The sequence below is a fragment of the Stegodyphus dumicola genome, chromosome 4, assembly GCF_044657685.1.
Source record: "Stegodyphus dumicola isolate Sdum_Otavi_A_Nest chromosome 4, ASM4465768v1".
NCBI lineage: Eukaryota > Metazoa > Arthropoda > Arachnida > Araneae > Eresidae > Stegodyphus > Stegodyphus dumicola.
Window position 1 is genome coordinate 107,873,765 of NC_140771.1, and position 23,343 is coordinate 107,897,107.

At 31.9% G+C, this 23,343-nt stretch overlaps 1 protein-coding gene across 1 annotated transcript in view; it reads right to left on the minus strand.

Moving 5' to 3' along the window:
- LOC118201722 (guanylate cyclase 32E-like) overlaps positions 1–23,343 on the minus strand; it is a 199,784-nt gene that overhangs the window by 87,691 nt on the left and 88,750 nt on the right. Inside the window, exons 9-10 of the mRNA XM_085815325.1 lie at positions 16,753–16,932; positions 12,438–12,542 (exon numbers count right to left, since the gene is read on the minus strand). Coding sequence (XP_085671451.1) covers positions 12,438–12,542; positions 16,753–16,932 — 285 coding nt within the window. The remainder of the gene's footprint in view (positions 1–12,437; positions 12,543–16,752; positions 16,933–23,343) is intronic.

Consider the following 23,343-nt stretch of genomic DNA (forward strand, 5'->3'; position numbering starts at 1 on the left):
CACCGCCTTAAATGAATTTTTAGAACTATGAGCTTATATAAATAACAGTGTGCCTCATTGTGTTATATTAACATTATTTAACTAGTAATAAATTATGATAGTAAAATAATTAATCTTGTAATAAATTATGATAGTTAAATTAATAAATACTGTTTAATTTGTGTTTTTAATACATATACTCAGTAATTTACACACATAAATATATATATATATATATATATATATATTATTTTATTTATTTATTTATTTTTTTTGGGTGTATGCGGTTGTGGTCTTGTATTGTATATGGTTCTATGTTGTTAGTCTGCTGCTGCTTTTTGAAAAATGTATGAAAATGTTGAGAATGAAAGTAACATAAGTTACTTTGGTTAAATTAATATATACTTTTGTTTGATGACCTCTGTTGATATCTCAGGATGCAAGCGTACATATTACTTTATATTCCATGCTAAATACCTTGATACGAAGAATTTTAACACCGTCAATATTTGTTTTTTCCCCAGTAACACATCTATTCACCATTACCAAACACACTCACTACGCAAACACACCTGTGAGACACTATTTATTGTAAATGAAGACAGTCTCTTCTCCTTTTAACTACACTCATGGACACAATCGTATTTTAGGATATTTTCTACTTCTTTTCCTTTTCTTTCTATAGGCCCTTTTTTTTTTTTTTTTTTTTCCTCTATTATTTTTGGGCCATTTATTTTAAATTTTATTTTGTCCCATCTTTTCTTCCTGGTCTTTTGAACTCGTACAAGATGTACGAAGTGCCTTTTTACTCTCCTCAAATACGAAATTGCCCCTCTTTCTATATACCTTTCCTTCGCACCTATGCTTGATTTTTCGCCCATCGGTGCAGAAAGACTTAGCGGGTGCAAAACAAGACATCTGTCTACTTTGTCTGTCTGTCTGTCTGACATCGGAAGTGAGCGTACGTGCGCCAGAATATGGTAACCCTGATAATTGTTGCAACCCACACAGGGAATTTTCCTGAAGGAGGAAAAGGGAAATTTTCTGTTTACTTTTCGAACATTACGGTAAAAGAAAATAAAGTTTTTTATATTTTCGCAACGAACATTACGGTAAGAGAAAATAAAGTTTGAAAGTCGCAAATCATTATTAGTACATATTTTCGCAAAACGTTTATGGGGTTTATTTTTCGAACATTACGGTAAAAGAAAATAAAGTTTTTTATATTTTCGCAAAACGTTTATGGGGTTTGGGGAGTTAAAAAATGCAGCAAATTATTATTATTAACATAACAAAATGTTCCTTTTTTAGGTAGTGTGTATTTTTTAATCCCTCAATTTATTACAAGTAATTTATGATTATAATTTAAAAGCTAAAATTAAATTATCATAATGAGTAAATCTATTCATAATTCTCTCTTATTTTCTTATTTCTTAATTCTAAATCTTACTTCTGAAGAGAAGAAGTGTTGCATCTATAGGTCGAAAAATATGGTCAATATGTTTGCAAAATCCTGTCAGTTTTGGAAAGCATTTAAATAAACTAAATACAAAAATGCATTACACTATTTCATGTACTGAATAATTAATCAGGGAACAAAGTATATTGTAACGTTCCTTTATTTTGTAACCAGTGTTATTTTATGCTTGGGATCTTTACTGTCAATTTCTTCCATCCGTTTTGTCACCAGAATCCAAATGAAGTTTTTATTTTGTAAAACAAACCGTGTTTTGCCTTTTGAGGCCACATTAATAGGTTGCTAGATAAGAAAAGATTTGTAGTCTTCAGCCTTGCATTATAATTGCTGATAGTTGAATTCCATGCCAGTTAAGTTTTTAACCAACTTTGCATTAAATTGATTTGTGCAGCCTTTGGGCTACAAATTTATTTGAATTTAAATTTTACATTTGAACTTAATTGTTATCATGCCACAAGTGGTTGACTGAGTCGTAAGCACAAAGTGTGCCTTCTGTTCTGTACATCTAAACTTTATAATAGAATAAAAGTATATCTTAACTTAATAAGAATATATCTAAACTTTATGATAATAACATTTAAAGACATTGAAATCAGTATCTAAGTGCTTCCCATGTAGTCAAATTTTTATATATAAATTGTACTCTTACTTTTATTATAGAGTTTTTATTACAAAAAATTCAGATTTCTGTTAGATAAAATGTTTAAGTAATGTAGAAAATTTGCATAAAATTTAAAATAAAAAGTCAACTGTTATGTCAACATACTATTAATAAAAGTAATAATACTCAGTGAAGGTTATTCACATACAGCTGTTAGGTTGTAAGATTTACAAAATTTGAGAACTCTAAATTATAAGCAATATATTCCATAATCTAAGCAACATTATATTTTTTATAGTCAGACAAATTATGAAAATGTTATAAAAGCAATAATGAAACCTGATTTTGGTCTTGATTTGAACCTATGAATTCATGCAATTACACATCCCTTTAGTTCTAATATGAGGTAAATAAGTATTTTTAGACCATGGTAATTTTGATCTCCTTAGCAAAGGAAACACCAAGAGTTTACCTCATGCTACTGAAAATGTGTTTTTTTTTTCCTTGGGGGGGGGGGAGTTTATTAGAATATGCAGAGTTGACATATGAAAAAATGTCAAGACTCATGTGATGTAATATTAAAAGCACCAGTTTTAACTATCAAAAATTTGGCTTTTTAAAAAAAACTTTAAATGTTGTGCTTTCCTAACACAAAAGTAACTTTAAGAAAAACACACAATTTATCTTTCCTGCCATCAAAGCTCTGATACCTATCAAATTCGTTAAAGTTACGTGGACAGAAATGGCGGCATGTTTGAAGCTTAGTATTTAGGGTTCCAAGGTTACCATAATTTTTCATTTATCGCTCCAAAATGTCGCCAAACAAATTTCTCGCCAAAAAGGACTAATACTAAAGCTGTGCCATTGTTTCTTTTAGTGTATATATTTCAAAATTATTAAAATAACTTGAACAGTTGTTTAATTGCTTAAAACAGCAATAAAGTTCATTTATAAAGATATACAAGGAACTTCATAATTCATTGCTTTGGTGAACAACTGAAATTTACCAAATTACCTAACTTTATAACATTAAATATCTTCGTAATGCTCTGTTTTATAAAAGCTTAACTACTTCTAAAAGCTAACTACTAACTAAAAGCTTAATACTAACTAATGGCTACTTACTATTCATTTGTTATACAGTAAAATATTTTCTGATTTATTTACTAAATGCGTAATCAATCATCAGGATTATTAAATGTATTAAGAATTTCATACCTGCTTGTGCAGTGTGAATGCATGTTTGTGTAATGAACTTTGATTTTCATGCACGAAAAAGAAATACAGGCTAATCTTTGGAATATGGTAACAGGTAGATTGGCGACATTTTGGTAAGGCGATAAAGGTTACTAGCTAGGACTTTAGCAGTGTACATGGATAAAGTCAAGAGTGTGCGCAATGCCATTTTTGTGCAATTCCGGGATGTTTTTTTAAGTGAAAATAGGTCAACGTGTACATGGATACCGCGTACGCGCAATTCTTAAAAACGCGCGAAGCAGTGGGCGATTCTGCACTTTGTCCCAATTTCGCACCTAATCTTTGTCACTTTTGTTCCACAAAAGTTCTAGCATAAGCGTAATTCGGCTAGCAGATTATTGGAAAATAAATGTTGAGTTAAAAAAAAAAAGCGTTTACTTCGTGAAAACAAAATGGCGTCCAAACAAAAACTAGCAGGTTGCTGTAGCAGGGTTGGTCGCCAAGTTACCATAATACAAAGATTAACCGAAATACAATCTCCGAATAAATACTTTTTTGTTTTCCAGTTCCTGTGTTTAGCTGTAAAAGAAAATTCACTTCAAGTATGTGTTTGTGTAATTTTGACGATGTAAATGCTAAAATGTATGTATAGTAAAAACTCAACAAAAAATATCCAGAAAGCTCTTGTAATTTTGGATAGCTGAGCATATAAAAAATGAAATATTGTAATAAGTGAATGGAAGAATAAACTACTAGTCTAAAATCAAAAACAGTTCATCTTATTTGTATCAACTTGATTATCAAAAGCCAATATTTAATATTATGCACGATTTTGAAAAAAATGTATGCTGCTGATCTTTGGAATATGATAACCGGTGATTTTTACAATGGTTGTTATCTGGAATAAGATTGCAAGTTGAGACTTTAAATATGAACAATAGTAATCTGAAAATTTGAAGTAGTAATTTTATATCCAACAATCTCTGCCAAATAACTTCCATGTTTTAAGTAATTAAAAAATATATTTTTAACCACTTATTATTAATTTTTTAAAGTACATTCTATAATTTAAATTTTATTTACTTTCATCTATTTTTTAATGTTTGCCATTATAAATTTCATACTATGTACTTTTTTAAGATTTCATAGTTATTTTATGTAAGAAAGGGATTTATGTGCAACAGATATACAGTGAAAATCATTTAACACAAAACTGAGGGGACTGAAATATTTTTTCGTGTTATTGAAAAGAGAAAAAAAAAAATATTCAACAAAATTAAGCTTATTAGAGTACATTTTATTTACATAGATATGTATATATGCATGTATTTAATAAAAACCAATGAAACAAAAACTTCCACAAGAACTTAATGAAATTCAATACAAAATTTTCAAGTTTTTGAAAAACAAAACATTTTTTGAGTTTTGGGAAAATAATCTGATATTTTTCTTTGCATTGTCTTTTTTAGCATTTTCGCCTAGCACGGGTTTCTCCCCTATATCGGGCTAAGAGGGAAATTTTGTAAAGCCTCTTTTCACGTCATTTCCCTCTTGGTGTCAAAAAAAATCCTTCCGAGGATTTGGCGATTTTCGCCGATTGAAGATGGCGGAAAAAATTGCGCCAAGTGCCAGTTATCTGAGTCTTCCCAACTACTGCAACGAATTCTTCCGATAGTACAGTAGGACAGTTCATTAATACAGAAACTTTCTCAAACATTTCATTAAGTGTCAGCTCAGTTTCAATATCCTACTTCTCCATTTCTTTCGGCGCCGAAGAATCTGATACTTTTGAGAATCGTGTGTAATGAAAATAATTTTCATTCATCCTTGGAGTCGCTGAATTCTATGCAGTGCAACATATGAGCCAAACTCACTAATTTTTACTGACACTGCCATGTACTCATCACTGAATTCCAAAGCTAACTGATGAGAGATGAGATGTTTGTGTGGCGTTTGTAGACGTGGAAGGCGAAAGTACCGTAGATAAACAAAACTGGCTCGTGTCACAAGCTATTCCGAGGGTATTTCAAAGCCAAATTAGCCTCTTTTCTACGAAACATGTGAAACCACCTCTCTTTCATTTCACACCCCGTTTAAATCTCGCCAGCGATACCAGTGTTTTCTGTATTTTGTTCATTTCCAGAAAGGATATCTTTTCTTGTTAAGCGATTTTTGTTTCGTGTTAAGAGAAACAAAATGCATGAAAATACATAGTAGTTTGTCGGGGCCGTTGCATTATTTCGTGTTCACCGATATTTCCCATTAAACGTATTCCACTGTATACAGATGTGTTTGGACTATGTATTTACAAATAATGTTTTAAAAGGAAAATTTATAATCCTTCCAAAAATTTTTGTGCATTATGCTGCTAAAAATTGATCAGTAAATATATAAAGAAAGAAATTTAGAACCAAGTTTTCAGAAAGAATAAAAATTGAAATTAAAATTAACTTAATAAAATCCTGTTTAGACTAGTAAAATCTTTTTAAATTGGAAGATATTTTTAACTTTTGATTTTACTTCCCCCCCCCTCCCCCCATTTTCCTTTGCTACTGCTGTTTGATAAGAGGTTCTAGTAAAGTTTTGTGATAAAATTATTTTGAACTTTCAAAGATTTTCCACTGCAGGATTTTAATTTTTTCTACATTTTTAAGGGCATGTTTTCTTTTTTTTTTTTTTTGGTGAACTATTAAGATAAAAAAATATATTGAAATGGTTCATCAGCTGATTCTGGATACAGAGAAGCAAGGATTTTGTTTTAGAAGGGGAAATGTAATTAAATTCGACATACCTCCTCTTGATGATATTATGTTAAAGTTGGTTGGATTCCGCAACCTTTCTTGTTCTTTTTATACTACTTTTTTGGTTTTTCTTGTGATGGTTTATTTTAACATGTTGACTGCCGTAGGGGTCACCGGTAACCTGCACTCGACTTGGCTAGAGCGCCGTGGGTGCCACTGGCAACGCGACCAATAGTAAAATACATAACTAGAATAAATATTGATACTGATAAATTTTTAAATATTACCATTGTTACTATAATGGTTTGAAGAATAATAAATCGTAAAAATTTAAATTATAAATGGGCAAAACACGTAAAATGCACGCGGCAGTCAACGTGTTAATTTTTACATTTTAAAGTATTCTTGTTCTACATTTATAAGATTTTATGAATATCATTTGAACTTCAATTTTTAAGTCTTTGTGAAAAGTTGGTTCCAAATTTCTTTATATACTATATATAAGAACTCCTACACTCCTAGAAAAAACTAATTTATAAATTTATTTATCCCACATTTTCATTTTGAAACATTTTAGTACATGCTTTTCCTCAATATTTTAAAAGTTGATTTTTTGTTGAACTGAAATATGTAATATGGAAAAATTCTATTAAAAAACATAACTCAGAATCAAAATAGGAGATAAATAGAGATAATAGTAATGTGGGGTATTTGATTCTCTTCCCCTAATAGTCATTTGAAACATTTTAGCGTGTTTTTCCATTCAGCTGAAACAGTAAAAATATAGAAAAATTCCCATAGAAACATAATTCGGCTGAGAAACAAAACAGGCAAAAAATTGGGTTGGCATCAGGAAACTGATTGGTCTAAAACAGAGCTAAACGTTTTTTCAGTCGTGAGCCTTTTTTGTCATAGATTTTTTTCACGACCACAAAATATTTATGAAAATTTTGTGGGACCCTATAAGCATTGCGAAAATTTGACACACGTGCGAGTGAAACTGTCAATTTTTTCACTTGTAAGATAGTATTGCAGTTTTAGGTCATATCTTTAATTTCTCATTTTAAGACAAAGAACAATGTGAAAATTTTAATTAATTAACAGAACGAAATGACGGTGTCACATGCAAAGCAAGTAAAGTGAACATTTATATTATAAACAGAATGTGTTGAAACATTTTTGTTTTTCTCTTTGTCTTCATGGTCTTATCTTTATCTATTTTCAGATACATTGTGTAAAAATATTGGGTAATTGTAAAATTATTATATTAAGTTTAAGAAATACCAAAACTACTGAAATTTTTTGCGACCCCCTGCTGTAGATGGGGGTTGCGATCTACAGTTTAAGAGAGTCTGGTCTAAAATAACGTTACAATATTTGATTTTGTTGGAACATTGGATAACTGAGGCAACTGTTGGAACATTGGATAACCCAGTGCAGTTATGGCAGGTGTGCAAATTTTGGAATTTGAGTAACCATTTTGAGTAACAGGAAAACTGTTGGACTGTTGAAAACTGTTGAAAGTTTTGTACCGGTGACAATCAGTACAAACTTTCAAGGGTGATCAAACATATAAACAAACCAACAGATTCAAAATGTAGCACTTCAAAATCTTCCTCATTGGGTGTATCTATTAACAGAAAGCATTCGCGGTATTTGAAATAAAAAAAATAATGTATCCGTGAACTGAAAGGTCATTGCGTGAGAGAAAGTTCTTGACAGGTGCCATGCCTATCATACAGCAGCGACAGTGATTTGAGTAGTGACTCACAGAGCATGTGTACATTCGATTGCCAACAAGTATTTTTGAGGAATAATGACTGACCAAATGACTTGTACTATGGCAGTACTATGGCTGTTTCTATGGCTTTCTGTGGATGCTGCTTTATCTATGGCAGTAAATATTGTCGTTTTGCAACCATTGTTGTATTTAAACTCACTAAAACCGTTGTCTGCCTTGAAAAAGAATGGAACATATTTGAATATAAAACATGCCAACGAGATTACTTGCATAATTACTGAAAGCACTTACAAATACAAAGAAGCCACTTCGAGCGCTGGTTGTATAGTTAAAATTTTAGTATCGGTGTGACCCCTTACGGCGCCAACCATTCCGCTTATTATTTTAGCTTTTCCCCAAAAATATGTAAGAGATTTTATATACTGCTCAAATATACAGAGACTATATATATTTAGACTACCGAGACTGTTTGGTTATTCTCACGAGTCACTATACATTTTTATACACTAAAAGTTAAGAAATAGCAGGTTTTACAAGGGTTACCATAACAAAAATGTCAATTATGCAGAAACAATAGCTACCACTTTTATTTTATAGCAATCAATATTTATATAGGAGTTGGAGAGTAAACGCAAAGGTTGTAATTTTTGTTCACGAATGTCGATCTTCAGTTGTTATTACAGTTTCGTGGACAAATCCAGGAGAAGTTGTTTGCCCGATTCGTTGAGATGGTGGGTGATCAGATGGGTGGAAATAGAGATGTCCCAAGCTGATGTTGGTAAACGTCTTAATGTCTCTCGTAGTAAGGTCCATCGACTATGGAATCAGTTTAGATCCGAAGATTCTGTGTCTGTAAGGTATGTTTCTGGAAGACCTAGAGTTACAACACCTGCGGAACACCGTTATTCGGCAAAAAACAAAAAACAAAAAAAAAAGGACTAACATTGCTGTGCTTCAGCTCAGAATCTCTGCTACTACAGTGCGCAGATGCCTGCACAATACAGGTCTGCATGCAAGACGACCAGTTGTTTGCGTCCCCTTGACCTGAGGACACAGAGGTGTCCGTTTACGTTGCGCAAGAGAACACATCTCCTGTACCAGACAACAATGGGCGTCTGTTCTCTTCACACACGAATCCAGGTTCCCATTCGAGTGTGATTCAGGTAGTCAGCTGATTTGAAGGAACAGCGCACCAACCGATCCAACATTGTCGAAAGACACAGTTACAGAGGTGGAGGAATAATGGTTTGGGCTGCGACATCTTTCGGTGGTCACACTGACCTGCATGTGTTCCATTGACGAACGGTGTGACATATCGAGACGAGATCTTTGATGAATATGTCTGCCCATATGCCGCTGCTATTGGTCTTGGATTTCTTCTGATGGACGACAATGCGCGACCGAACTCCGGTTGCTGAAGAGAGAATATCTTGAGGGTCACGGTATGGAGCAGATGTGATGGCCAGCTCATCTGCTCCATACCGTGACCCTCAGAACTAAATCCGATAAAGCATCTTTGGGACTATCTTTGGGAGACAGTTTGCTGTTTTAAATCCTTCTCCAAGGCCGTTAGATGAACTTGAACAAGGATTACTCCGTGTCTAGTAGTTGCTTCCTATTTCACTGACCGATATAATTGACAGCATGGAACGTTGCTGCCGCCAATGTGTTGCAGCTAGGACACATTCCTTATTAGAACCAATTTTGTAATGTTATCACCCCATTTTCCTTCAAGAAACTATGATATACTGTTTCTCCAAGACTGCATTTCTCTGCCAAGAGTGCAATTTTTTGTTGTAATTCATGTTTGTGTTGAACTTCAGAAACATTTTCTATTGCATTCATTAAAGATACTTTTAGTGAACATTTTCTGTAAATTTCTTATTTATATGTAACTTCATTCTCAAATTAGACAAAAAACGTGATGTTCCTTAACTTTTGGAGGGCAAATTTGGTTTTCTATTCTTTGAGTTTATTTAAGCTTTTAGGGAATATAAATTCATAGTTTCTAAATGGACGACATCTGCCAATGGTTAGAAAAATAATTAGAGGAAATTGGGAACATATTAATGAACAAATCTCTGTACCAATCCTGATATTATTCTGAACTGTATATTAAGCATAGCAATGCATATTCTCTATAAAAATTTTGTCCATTGCCTGCATTTATTTTTTCCGTTTTGGATTGTAAAATGGTGCTTTTTTTAGTTAAACTGACAGTCTGCTAAATATTTATTTAGGAAAAAAGTCTCAATGTCTACATATAGTTTGAAATTACTTTACCTACATATATATATAATATTTTGAAATTACTTTATCTACATATATATAATATTTTGAAATATTGAAGGTTTCGTAAATGTGTAAATAAAAAACTTGCAGGTTGTATTTCATTTTAACATTTAGTTTTATTCCAGTTGCTATTGTTTCGAATGTTGCATACATCTAAATAATTTTAGTGAAATTACATGTAAATTGTAGTACCTCTTGTGTAATGTTACATGAAAGGTCTCAGCATCACCATAAAAGTGTTGGTTGTTGGTCTATTTAACACTGAAGTTAATGGATATCTCTCCAAAGCGAGATATCGTCAAGTTGGAGATGCCTTTGACGATTAATGTTTATCACAAAATTTGGTGAGAAACCGCCAAAAATCGTCAGCCTTGGCGACCACTTGGTGATATTTTGATACGATCTTTGTAACACTGACGAACTGGCTAACCAGGTTTTGGCGACTAATATTTATCGCCAAATTTCGCGAGAAATATTCAAAAGTCGTCAACCTTGGAGACCATTTGGTGATATATTAATCCAATCGCTATGTAACTGTAAGAACGTCTGCCACTTTGTAACTTTGAAATTTTGAAAAGCATATATGCTTTTGAAAATTTTCGAGAGATCGAAGGCACTGTAAATTTTTAGACGGACGGAGAAAAACTATATAAGACTAGAGACAGCATCAGCTTAGTTAGCTTCAGTTCAAGGTATTGAGATTACCGTGCGAACTTTCGCTTTGCATTGCCTTATGTTTAACAGTCTTAGTAATTTAAAGTAGCACCTGCTGATTGTGCTCTTTCAAACTGAGAAGGACTGTTGGTATTAAAAAACATGCTGGGTTTGCTTAATGAGCTTCTGAAACCTGTAATCGGCTTAAATTCTTCTTTCTGAAGCATAAAACTAACAAGTTCGTTTCAACATTGCTAATACTATCTGAATGGTTTTAGGTTTTCTAGTCCGGTAATCTGACGGGTGCAGTCTTCTGAATTTTGGTTTAATGTATCTGTAAAATATTAGTGTTAAACACGGGGAAAAGGAGAGGCGAGTATTGCATCTACCAATGTGAGTTGATCTCCCGTTTAAGAAATCATGAGCGCTTATGTGGCACACCTACAACTATAGAGAGCTCGGAACACAAGTTTGGCAGTACTCCTAACAGACATTTCCAACTGTCCTGACTTCCCTCTTAGGTAATTTGACTTGGCCATGCCGCTTGCAAGATTTGACAGATCCTAATTACTTACTCTGGAGCTATCTGAATTGTGGATGACTTATCAATTGATGACTCCTATCAAACATGAAGTTCATGTTATTCCACTAGACATGGAGAGATGCGACATGGAAACTTTTCCGCATCGCCTTCAACAGAGCATTCCAAGTCAAGAAAGCTGTTTAGAGTAAATTAACTTTACTCTAAACTAAACTGTGTATAATACAGGGCTATATTGCCTGTATTATACATGTATGTGTATACTTGGTCGATGAATGTACGCTTACGCCGAGTGCAAAAGAGAAATATAAAAAGAATTTTAAGGAAGATTTTAAAAGGAATTATTCAAATTTAAAAGATTTTGCGCAGACGGTAATGAAGAACATAAATACGAACAAAGATAGAACTGGAAATTCGGCCCTGAGACACAGATTTTGAACTTAATATGTGCTCTCTTTTAAATGAAGAGCACGGCCGGACAGCTGGCTCTTCGTTTGTGGTTAGACTGGCCAGTACCACATTTTGGTCATATGGCTGGCTTGTAAAGGAAGATCGGAGCTGTGCCCTTATGATGATGATGTACGTGTATACTGTTATTTGCCACGCAGATTTACCAAAAGCTCTCATCATTTTTTGCCATATTTCAAGGTGGTAGATAAAATACGCCACCATGTATATAAAAATGTGCAATGATGCAAAGAAAGAATGAGATGTGTACCAAAAACGTTTAAATTGTAGTTATATTCGGCTTTAACTCGGACAGAAATATAAGGAATATACATTTTAAATAAAAATATTACCATTCAGTTTAAAATTATAAAAATATCTTATCAGTATTTAAAAATAGTTTTAATTTAATTTATTGGTTTCAAAAAAAATTTCATAAACAAAATTATGAAAGTGCAATTTGACAGATGATCAATATGATCAATAATCTATTGTTATTATAATAATATAATGAAGAATAAGATTTAGTATTTAAAAAAAGGAGCCGATTTCGCTCTCGGAGAATTTATTTATCATATGCATTTCAAATAAAAGTATAAATAATAATGTATTGTACATGAAATGAGTAAGCATTAACAATTAAAAAAGATCGTTATGTAATTCAGCAAATAATATTTTACTATTTATCGCATATTTAATTTAGAATGGTAATCGTAATAGCTTTATTATACGCATATCCCAAGCACAGTAAGTATGAACACTAGTACCTTTAGGCTGCCTCTTGAGCAATATTCTGTAATAATGCAGATATTCGGAGGCTCTACGCACGCTCCAATAAAGGGATTCAAATTATCATGATGTAAATCTCTCATCTAAAAAACACAAAAATAAAGATTAAGATGTACACTATCTAAAGCGCAGCACTTTTGCAACTGACAGCCTTAGGATTATCAGCTTAAAAAAATCTTTGAGCGATTATTCTACGCTGCTGTATCACTTCAATAAAATTTCAGTTTTACTTAACCAAGATCTTTTCTCTGGAGTAATGATTTAAGTCATATTCTTTGTTCTCGTTTTAAATGAAATCTTTATCTGCATTTTATTAATTTTGCTTAGGAATTATAGTAACACATATTTACGATTTCAGATTGATGTTTCTTTTATTTGTCTTGTTCGTATTCACGGATGCAGCTACAAGAAGGCAATTTATTTTAAATGTGTACAAAAATTAAACACCAGCAACAGGAGCAAATTTATCCTCGGAACGGTTGTAATTTTTCACCTTATACTTAGCATCTTTAGAAGTTTTCTGTAGAAAAGCAGAAATCTGTATTGGAGTTTTAGAGACGAACGAGAATTCTTGTTTGAATATTTAGTCTAGACTTCAGGGACAATGAAAGAAGTTTTTGATCTCTCCTATCTTCATATACTCGTTTTCCTAAAAGCTTCGACTTATTGAGAACTACAGGACATTTTTTGTTAACTCATTTTCGTTTAAGGTTTGTTAGTACTTTGAAATTTCCTTAAAATCTAATTTTTAATTTAGAGGTTGAATTGATTTCCCTTCAATATTTATCTCGAAAATTTTATTCCTAATCACCTCGAGTTGAATGTAGTTCGAACCCACAAAATAACTACAGACAAGAAGACTTAGGTAAGTGCCCGATGACTTGTCTTAGTAAAATTTCTGTCATAGTACTGAATTTACTATTTAAAAATCACATACTAGCAAGTTAATGATACGTCTAGATTCATACCGTCTGAAGTTATTACTAATATTAAGTACGTTGCTGAGCTCTCCAGACAGCATTATTATTAAAAATTTCGCAAAAGACTATTTGCCGTTTTTTCAATATAAAGAATCTTTGCATAAAATTTAAATATTTGAATTTTCGTTACGTAAAGTGATTATGACAAAAAGAAGCTTCTTTAAGGATACGTATGAGTGAGATTAGTATGCCTGTAGTTTTCAAATTTTATCAAAATAGAGAGCCTTGGTTTTGTAGAATCCCTACCATCCTCAGCTAAATGCATGTTAGGAAAAAAGTTTGAAAATATATTAGTGTTATGTACACTTCATGAATGAAAAGTATTATTTCATTACAACTTTTATTGAATGATCTGAATTTTAATTTTATAATTATCTAATTATGCAGTTATTAATTTATTAATCACTACTGTATTTCTGCAAATTTAATGGCTGCGATGTGGTTGTAATTTTTTATGAGAAATGTCATACTCATGAAAAATTTCACTTTATTTTTGATGAAATTAACTGTAGATATAAAAAATATTATTTAATTAATGTTTTTTTACGGTTCATATGGTATTAAAAATTTGTTCATATTCTGATTTTAATTTATAGAAGCCCTAGAAGAGTTGCGTAACACACTACGGTTCCGCGAAGCACGTTTTGAAGACGATTGGTATCAGCAATTACGTTAACCTGAAGATATCACTTTAAAACTATAGTAGAAGGACTATTTTTAATGTAGTGAAAGGTATGCATATACAGCGAAAAATGTAGGAAACACTATTAAGCGTTAGAAATTAAGAAAATAGTTTTTTAATTTATAAAAATATTAAAATTATATTATGTAATTTTTATAGACTGAATATTGAACCAAAATTGCAAAGTATGTGGTCAGACAGTAATACAATAGTGCTGTTGTCGAATTTTTACGCAATTGTAACTTTACTTATACCTGTAAGCTGTTCTGAAATAGAGGTAGATATAAAAAAGCGGTCGCTTATCGTTCCGATCATCTATATACATTTAAGAAAATGGCAGCATCTGTTTTAAATTTTTTAAATTTCTTAAAGACTGCATTAGAATGAATAAAACTGTAGCTGACTGAATGAGATACAAAATCATTCAGCATTATGATAGGAGGCAGGGCAATTCCAAGTTTAGGGTGCAAGACAGCTTAGTCTAACACTTAGCATTATCTACAATTTGTCGAAAAGGTTTTGGTTTCATACCTAGACCTTAATAAAAAAATCTATGACCCAGTATGAAGAATGAAGATCGGTATTTACATTTTCAGTCAGAAGCAAAAGAGCCCCATAGCTATCTCGTGAGTTCATTGTTTCTTCTGGAACCTCAATTTCAGAAGCTGCTGTTTCTTGAATGCTTCTCATATGAAAGGATGGTTTTTAAGAAAACCCGCTATTTGGTTCTTCCTCAATCACTTACAGTCGCGAATATGCCTGGCATATTGCGGAGAATATCAGCCTCAGACACAACTAAATTCTCTTCAGTTATTAATCTAGATTCAGCCTCGATGTATGCTGATTCTCAATGCACATTCATTTGGCGAGAATGTGAGTGTCGATAGCATATCATTCCCATCGCAAAACAGAAGCCACTCACCATGTTGGATGGGTGCGCATTACACCATTAATTCGACAGAGGCGTTTTCCTTGACAATATCAGAGGTACATGAAGAGATACATATACCTCTGATATTGATCCTCTGATCTTACAGTTCTATGCGTGATTTTTCAGAGTAATATTGGCTCTCAGTTTTCTTTTGAGAAGTGACAAATTTCATCTGTAAAAAGGAAATGAAAAGTGGACGAAGTATCTGTCTGCTTTGTGTGGACATTCGACGTGAAATAACGAGCTATATATCTGGATTGCACCAAACTGCTGTTTTTCAAACACCTCCGAGATTCATTCAAGAGCTAAGAATTGTTTTTGTGCAAGAGTGGATGGAGCTATTCAAAGACTTACCAGCTGTCTCGTTAATAGCATGACGAATACCTGGGTCACTCACTTATCTTATAAAATTGACCATACCGCCCGTATTAGTCTCATTGTCAGGCATCGTTTCCAAAGTTAATTTCAAACATTTCTCTTCTCGCGAATGAATATTTTCACGGTTGTATGATGTAAATTGTCATAGACTTTTTTTTCAGAGCGCAATTAGCCTTCCATTTACTTACATAGACAACAACGCTTATTCGTATGATGTAAGAATAATTGCATTCATGCCATACCTTATTAAATTTTGTCTTGTAGCTTATGTGGAATTCGAACATGATTATTTACTTAAGTTTAAACAGTGTATTTTTTTCTGTCATCGAGTACATTTGTACACATATTGGGCTATGGTAGAAGGGTGTTCTGCATTGCGAAGAAGCGTATGATTAAAAAATAGTGCCCCGTGGATAAAATAACATTTTGTAATAAGTATTCAAAATAAAATTCAAAATTTCAGAAAATTAAAAAACTCAAAATAAAATACTATTTAAAAGTAACTGCCAGAGGGTGTCGATATTACAGTTGCATGTGATTTGCATTAAGGACTTGGATTCACTGTCATAAGAATGGTAATTAAATTTATTTTAGAATTTCGTTGGCATAATGACGGTGTATGACGCTGAAATAATAAACTGACAAAGATGTATAGGAAAGCATGTTTCGCTGAATAGTCAGTTCAGCTAAGTGAGACGGGGAGGTCCCTAAACGAAAGTACCGATGCTTACAACTGTTTAAATACGTTTCTGCTATTCTCGAGGCGTGTTCCTAAATTGTGATTTCTGGGATTCACTAGCACTAGCATCTTTGTAGTACTGTATAGGTTATACTCATGTGTTGAAATATAAATTGCATCAACCAAGTTGTTTTATTCCAATATTATAGTTTTCCCGAACATAGCTCAGTTTACTTCTCAAACCCCATTTCAAGCCATATGTACAAATTATAGCTGCTCTTATAAGTGCCACAATTACCTTTGCAGGTTAGAACAATTTTCTTTTTCTTTATTCGACACTTATGTTGTATCATCACTATAGGTCTAATGATTTCAAAATTTTTATCATTTACTTATTCGGTTCTGGAATGTGTATGAGCGGAATGTTCAGATTCAATAATGTTTTCAAAGTGGGATATTTCTTTAAAGAAGTGTTTTTATAATTTTAATATGCGCTGAGAAAAGTCGAATTTTGATTAAATTGATCCTAGTCATCATAAATTAATTTTAGCTGCAACAACGTATCAAAATGAAATCACTCATTTTATTCTAGTGAAAGAAAACAATGAAAATTTATAGCATGAAATGTATATTTTGAGCTTACCGTTTTCAGTTCTTTTTTCATCTTTCTTGTGATATCTAAACTCTTCTTCCTAAAACGTTTCACTGCCAGTAACCTACCTTTATAAATGCCCACCATCGTATATATATTGGAGTACCTAAAATCTCCATCAGCGTTTGAACTAAGTGATATTTGGCTCGTCTGAATTAGGGGATGGGCACCCTGAAAAATTAAGAACCTAAGAAATTATACTATCCCAACTATGCTTAGATTATAAAATATTTTCAAACAAGTTGAATGTTTGAATAGTACTTGTATTATAATCCAAAATTGAAATAATTCAGTTATTTTCAACAATAACAACAGAAATTTTGCATAGCAGATGAATGTAATGCATAAAATGCGGTAACATCTTTTAAATTTCTAAATTCCTGGAAATAAATTATAAAAAAACAATTCTAGAAGTCCATTATTTTTCTCAAACTGGATTTGTTTTGCTTCATTCTCAGTCAATAGCAGATAAAAGGGATTTATGAGGCTGATCCCTAAATGACTGAACAAAACTGACCAAAATAAGATTTGAGCATTAGTTTGGTTTCACTCTGAAGTAAAATAAGAAATTTTCGACATACATTTTCTTCCCGTTTACCTTTTTGATTCTGTTAAATAATAAATGTAAAATAAGTAAAAATTTAATGAATTATAATTTATCTATGAAAATTTAAACCATAAAAATTGCAATAAGGATTTGAAAATGTCTGCCCTATACAACGGCTTCAATTTTATATTTAATTTCGGAAAACGTCTTTTCCTTGCACTCCAGAAGCCCACCAAACTGGAACTGTGAAGAGCAAGGAACACCGAAGCACTAATGAAGAAAAGAACTATAGAAAGTTTCCAAATAACAATCCGTAACCATTAAGCAGATATTTAACTAAGGAACAGCATTTAATACAGGAAATATGCAAGATAATAGATGTGCTGTCCCAGCGCGGACTAGAGCTGTACTAACTGGGTAGCAAAATAATTCAGACATAAACGGGTTAAACAGCATCAGTTTTGTGCTTCTGAGTGAATAATAATAATCTGACTGACATTTTCTGTATAAACAATAATCTCAAACTGGCGGTTCGCGAGCTGAATACGGCAATAGAAGCAATTTTATACGGCCCGCGAGGACATTTCAGCTATGTATTTATTTCAAGATTTTAGTTATGTGAAATCCGAGTTTACATTATTGCCATTCCCATTAAAAACGAACATGACTAACTCACCAGAAAATATATATAAGGAGCTATTTAATTTGCAATGTGATATGAATCTTATTTAAAGATTTGATTAACTTTTACTTCCACTTTTCAAAAAATAAATAAGCTCAGTTACGAACTTTTGCTCTAAAAATAATCGCTTTGTTTGGAAATTATTTTTTATAAACAGCGCTTTTTTTCTCCAATTTAAAAATTAATAAGAAAAGAACTCGATTGTCCTATGAGTTCCTACAATGTCTGATGAAGAGAATTTCTACTAACTCTTTTCCAAAGCTGCAGACTTTATCATAATAAGAACTATTTGAAAGAAATGCCAGTCTAAGAATCTAACATTTAGCTCTCAATATGTTTGAATTACAAAGTGTAACCAACAAAAATGCCATAAATAGGAGATTTTAAGAAATAGGAGATTTTATTTCACACTGAAAATAAATATAAATTTGAATTTTTCCCCTTTGTTATATTATTTTTGATTGCATATGTATGTTTTGATAATTATTTAGTAATAAAATTCAATATTTATTTTATTTTTTTTTTATTTTTTGGACAAAAGTTTTCATTTTGTTAAAAAACAAAATCTGGCATCTGACTTGTCAGCTCTTTTCAGACAGTGCATTCGACCCGCATACAATTTGAGTTTGAGACCACTGGTACATGATATTTTAATATCTTTATAGGACAAAAAACAAATGATTTGAACTCATGGACATAGGAACTAATGTCTCATGTCTTGCACACGAACTTTTGTATAATTGAGGTACGCTTATTACATACATTTTTATACTTACGAATTTATCAACATTATAATACTAATAATGAATGTATACTAATCATAATGTAAAATAATATAATGTATACTAAATGTGTATCATAATACATTTAGTATTCAGCGTCATTCACAATTAGCATTTTACGCGTAACCAAGTTCATCTTTCAACATCAATCAAGCTTTCGCGTATAATTTTATCTCAACTGTATATATTTAATGCCCGTGATATATTGTGCTCTGTTTCGTGAATTCTGTTGCATTCTATTCACTATTTATCTTACTGTATCATACTGTATGTTACGCTATGGTGTTGTATATAATTATGCATTTAATCTTAGTACCATTCAATGTAAGTATGCAATAGGCCATACAACTGGCTGCTGCCAAAGAATAATGGAAGCAATGTTAGACTTACAGTGCCTTGGCTTCGCCCGTCTGTTACAGACGCTTGTTTTTCTGAGGTTGTTCTTTCAATTAATAGTGGGGGACGATGAGCAAAAGCGACTGACAGTTCTCTTCGTCCGCCGTTAACAATCCGCAATATTCCACCAACCAGGATAATGCAGAAGCCTAGTTTAAATTCTAAAATAACTCTGCAGTGCATTTTCGCCGAAGTTATAACACAAAGTAACATTATTTGAATATAAAAATTTAACAATTATGACATAAATAAAAGACAAGAGGGTTCCGAAATTCACAAATTTAGTTAAGGTTTTAAAAAAAGTCTCGTAATCGTAAAATCTAATCAAGTTCGGGAAAATGATTGCGAAAATTCGTGACATGATAGTTCCTGCCATAGTCTCTTGTTTTCGCGTGTGCAAGAATTACAGTTTTATTCTGTAGATTTTCTCAAAAGGTAAATTATTCCTTTTCCATACAACATTATAAATTTTCTCTGTTCCATGAACTGAAAAACACAGCAACAGAATCCTATTATATTTTTTTTAGCATTTATCATTTGGATGAACTTTTTAAGTCAAAGATTAGAACGCATAGCTAGATCAATTGATGTGTAATAAATTAAAAGTAATTAACGGTATTATGATTTAATAGTTTGAAGACTAAAGCAGAATTTTTTTTTAAGTCAACATATGCAGCCGTGAACTAAAATGTTATATAGTCCTGTAAGGATTATGTTATGTTTTAATGAGAAGAAGCGGTATTTAAACCACGAAGTTACTTACTGAGACAGAGAGAGAAACAGAGTTTCTGAACTACGCGGGTCTGCCTTTTTGGCCGCTCTCTCTCGCAAAGCTATTTTTACGCTCGGCCGTACTCAGGCCCTTGCTAAGCTTCGTAGTAAAATAGGTTAAGGGGCCAACTCTCATTGAACCTTGATAGCTTTGGCTATACTTAGTTAGTTAATCTTAGTTTTAGTTTAATTCTTAGTCTTTTAAGTTCAAGTCCAAAGTGAGGACTTTATTTGTTCACTCCCAGGCGGAGTTTTGTTAAATCTTATAGAAATAATAAAGGGTTATTTACCCTTCTCTCTTGTTGTTTCCTGTCTTCGAACTCTAGCGATTATTCGCTTATCAGTTCCTAGGTTCCTCACTTCCAACATTAACTTAGAATTTCAAGTGAGGGACCTTACAGTCCTATCACTTCGGAGATACGACAAACGATAAGGTGAATTAATTTGTTCATTAACTTTGAAATTTTGAATAAAATCTTGATAAAGTAGAACAAAGAATTAGTTTACCTTATCAAAAAAACTTGACAAGTCAATAATCTCTTTGGTTGCACATTAAGTACCAGTAAAGCTGAAATTTTAGAATTTAAATTGTTTTCTGAAGTGGATAAGGCAAATTAACACCGAAAAGCTAATTTCTATTAAGTCTTTCAGAAAACAGGCAATATTAAATTTAAAAGAGAACTCATTTATGAAATCTAGTAGCAGAATGAATCATTTATGAATCTGAATAGTAGAAGATTAATTATGTACACATGCTGCCGTCCACAGTTTAAATGAGCTATCCGCTTTTGATCGAACATGCTATAACAAAACAGACTACGAAAATTACTGAGCCATCCTCTAAATAAAACTTAATAATGACCATAAGGCTAGGAGGATCATGCAGTTAGAAGGGCGGAGGAGGCGATATTCTTCTGGAAACATTTTAAGAGGCTCTCTTTTAATGTGAGACATCACGGTTAATCATGGTTTTTCATGGTTAATCATGAATTATCCATGTAGCAAGAAACAAAAACTGATGTAAATTGAAGCAACACAAAGTGACAACTGTCTAACGAAATTTAATTGCGAAAAGAAATGGTTTTTACATTTTAGGGAGCATTCGAAAGAATCGCAGTGAGATTTAAGCTTTTGCTATGTTTTCCTTACTATCTCAAAACCTTTGTGTGAAACCTGCGAATGGCTACTACATTAAGATCACTATGACATTAATAAGGAAGTATTGTAGCGAGAAAAATATTGCATATTTTTTCTCATTGCTAAAGAAGATGAAACAAAGAAAGTGGAAGTGAATTCTATTGAATTTTTTTTTTCAGTTTATTCTAAACTGTAGTTGTCAGAACAAAGTTCTAAATATTGTAATGATATGGAGAAATTTCCTCACAACTGCTATCAGTGTTACTTGTTATGAGTGAAGATTTCCTAAATAAAAATCTATTGAGAAGTACGTAAACTTGAAAGTGAATAACTTATCTTAAGAAATCTTGCTATACTATCTATCGAACAGCAACTGATGTTATAAAATGAACTTTTATATTGTATTTGGTGATTTTACTAACAGAAAATATGAGATTAGGATAACCTTTTAGACGTAGAAATTGAGATTTGAGTTAAAAAGTAAACACGTAGTTTTTTATGTGCTATTCCTATAACACATTCTATATTTTATAGTTCTTTTTGGCGTGCTCTGAGAGAGCAGCAAACTCAAAGATCGCACCGGGGGTCAAAAGCTTTACTCATATCAATGTTATGGGTATCTACAAATGAAAATAAATAACTTGATATCAAATTATTTGGCATAGTAATAACTTAATTCAATGAAAGGGACTCTGCAAATGGTAATATCTAGCTGCCCATTATTTTTCCTCAGGAATAAAATAAGTATTTCTTACGAATAGTCTTTTTAGCAATCTTGCAATAACAGAGCCCACGACTAAATTCCAGTTGAACAATTTAGGGCCTGGAAAATTCTAATTTAACCTTTATTGGTTGAATCAGTTCGCTTCATTTTTCATATCATTCGTAATTGTATTATTTTACTTTTGTTTATTTTCTGCCTTAAATAACCCATTATTTTGCAGATTTAAACGGAAAATTTTGGGCACATAATAAATAAAAGAACTAACAGAATGACCGTTAAGATCAAGATAATTAAGATAAAATTTAAGAGCACTATGCGTAATAATCGAAAATTAATCTAACATTATAAAAATCTGATTTGGACACCACATGACCTTCTTATACGGCCTATTAAATGTTCTTGTTAGAACAGCAATAAACTGATATTAAATAAAGTTAGATATTTATTGATAGAATAAGTACATATATAAACTGTTATTATATATTTAGTTAAATGTTTTAATTGTAAAAAGCTAATTTTCTTAAACTTTTGAATTGTCAAAACACGATTATTTCCATCATTTACTACACTTTTCTAATTAGAAGTATATGATTACGACTAACGGTTGCAGAAATTAAGGCCGGTTAAGGGAATATATATATATATCTATCCTTTTCAATTGTATATATATACATAATTGAAAAGGAAAAGTCGCAAACAAAATGAAAAATTAAATAATTTCTTCTTTATAAAGGCCTTAACCAATTCTTTCTCCAGAAAAGGCGTAAACCAAAAGGAGTATATTCAAAATTAAAAGAAAATTCAAATACATAAATTAAATTGAAAATAATACAAAATAAAACCAAAAAACTAAAAAACATGTATTTATCTCCTCTGTTTAACGCTTGAAACAGAATATATATATATACCGACTGCAAGATCACGCACAGCAGTCGTCCAAATATATTTGGAAACGGTCAAAATATGCATTTCAGTTGAAATAGGATACCCGAAATATTTCGAGACTAGAAAACTTCTTTTACTTTGTGCAAAGTGAAAAAGAGAAAAACTTCATTAATAAAGTTCCAGGATAAATTAGAAATTGACACTGAAACTTACGCTTCGGTAAAATTTAATATGGGAAGTAGGTAAGAGATGATGAATGCTCAGCCACAACAAGTGTAAATTTTTTTTCAGTTATACATAAAAATAAAAATTTTCTACTATTACTGCTACTACTAATAATAGTTAATAACAACAACGTATTATAGATGTCTATGCCTACAGCGCAATTTGAGTAACACTGTTTATATTTTGAAGGCACCAGCAGCGTCATATGAAGAAACAATAGTTAAACACCTAAAGGAATCTATAGCACATTGAGTTTTCTGAACATCTGTAAAGCGCCAATAAAGCTGAAAATATTAATCAGAAAAATTTAGAAAATTAAAAAGAAAATATTATATTAATCATCATTATTTTAAGAAAGCCAACATTTACGACATATTTCACGAGAAAATTTAAACTAGGTTACAAATTTCTTATATTTCTTACGTGTGAAAAA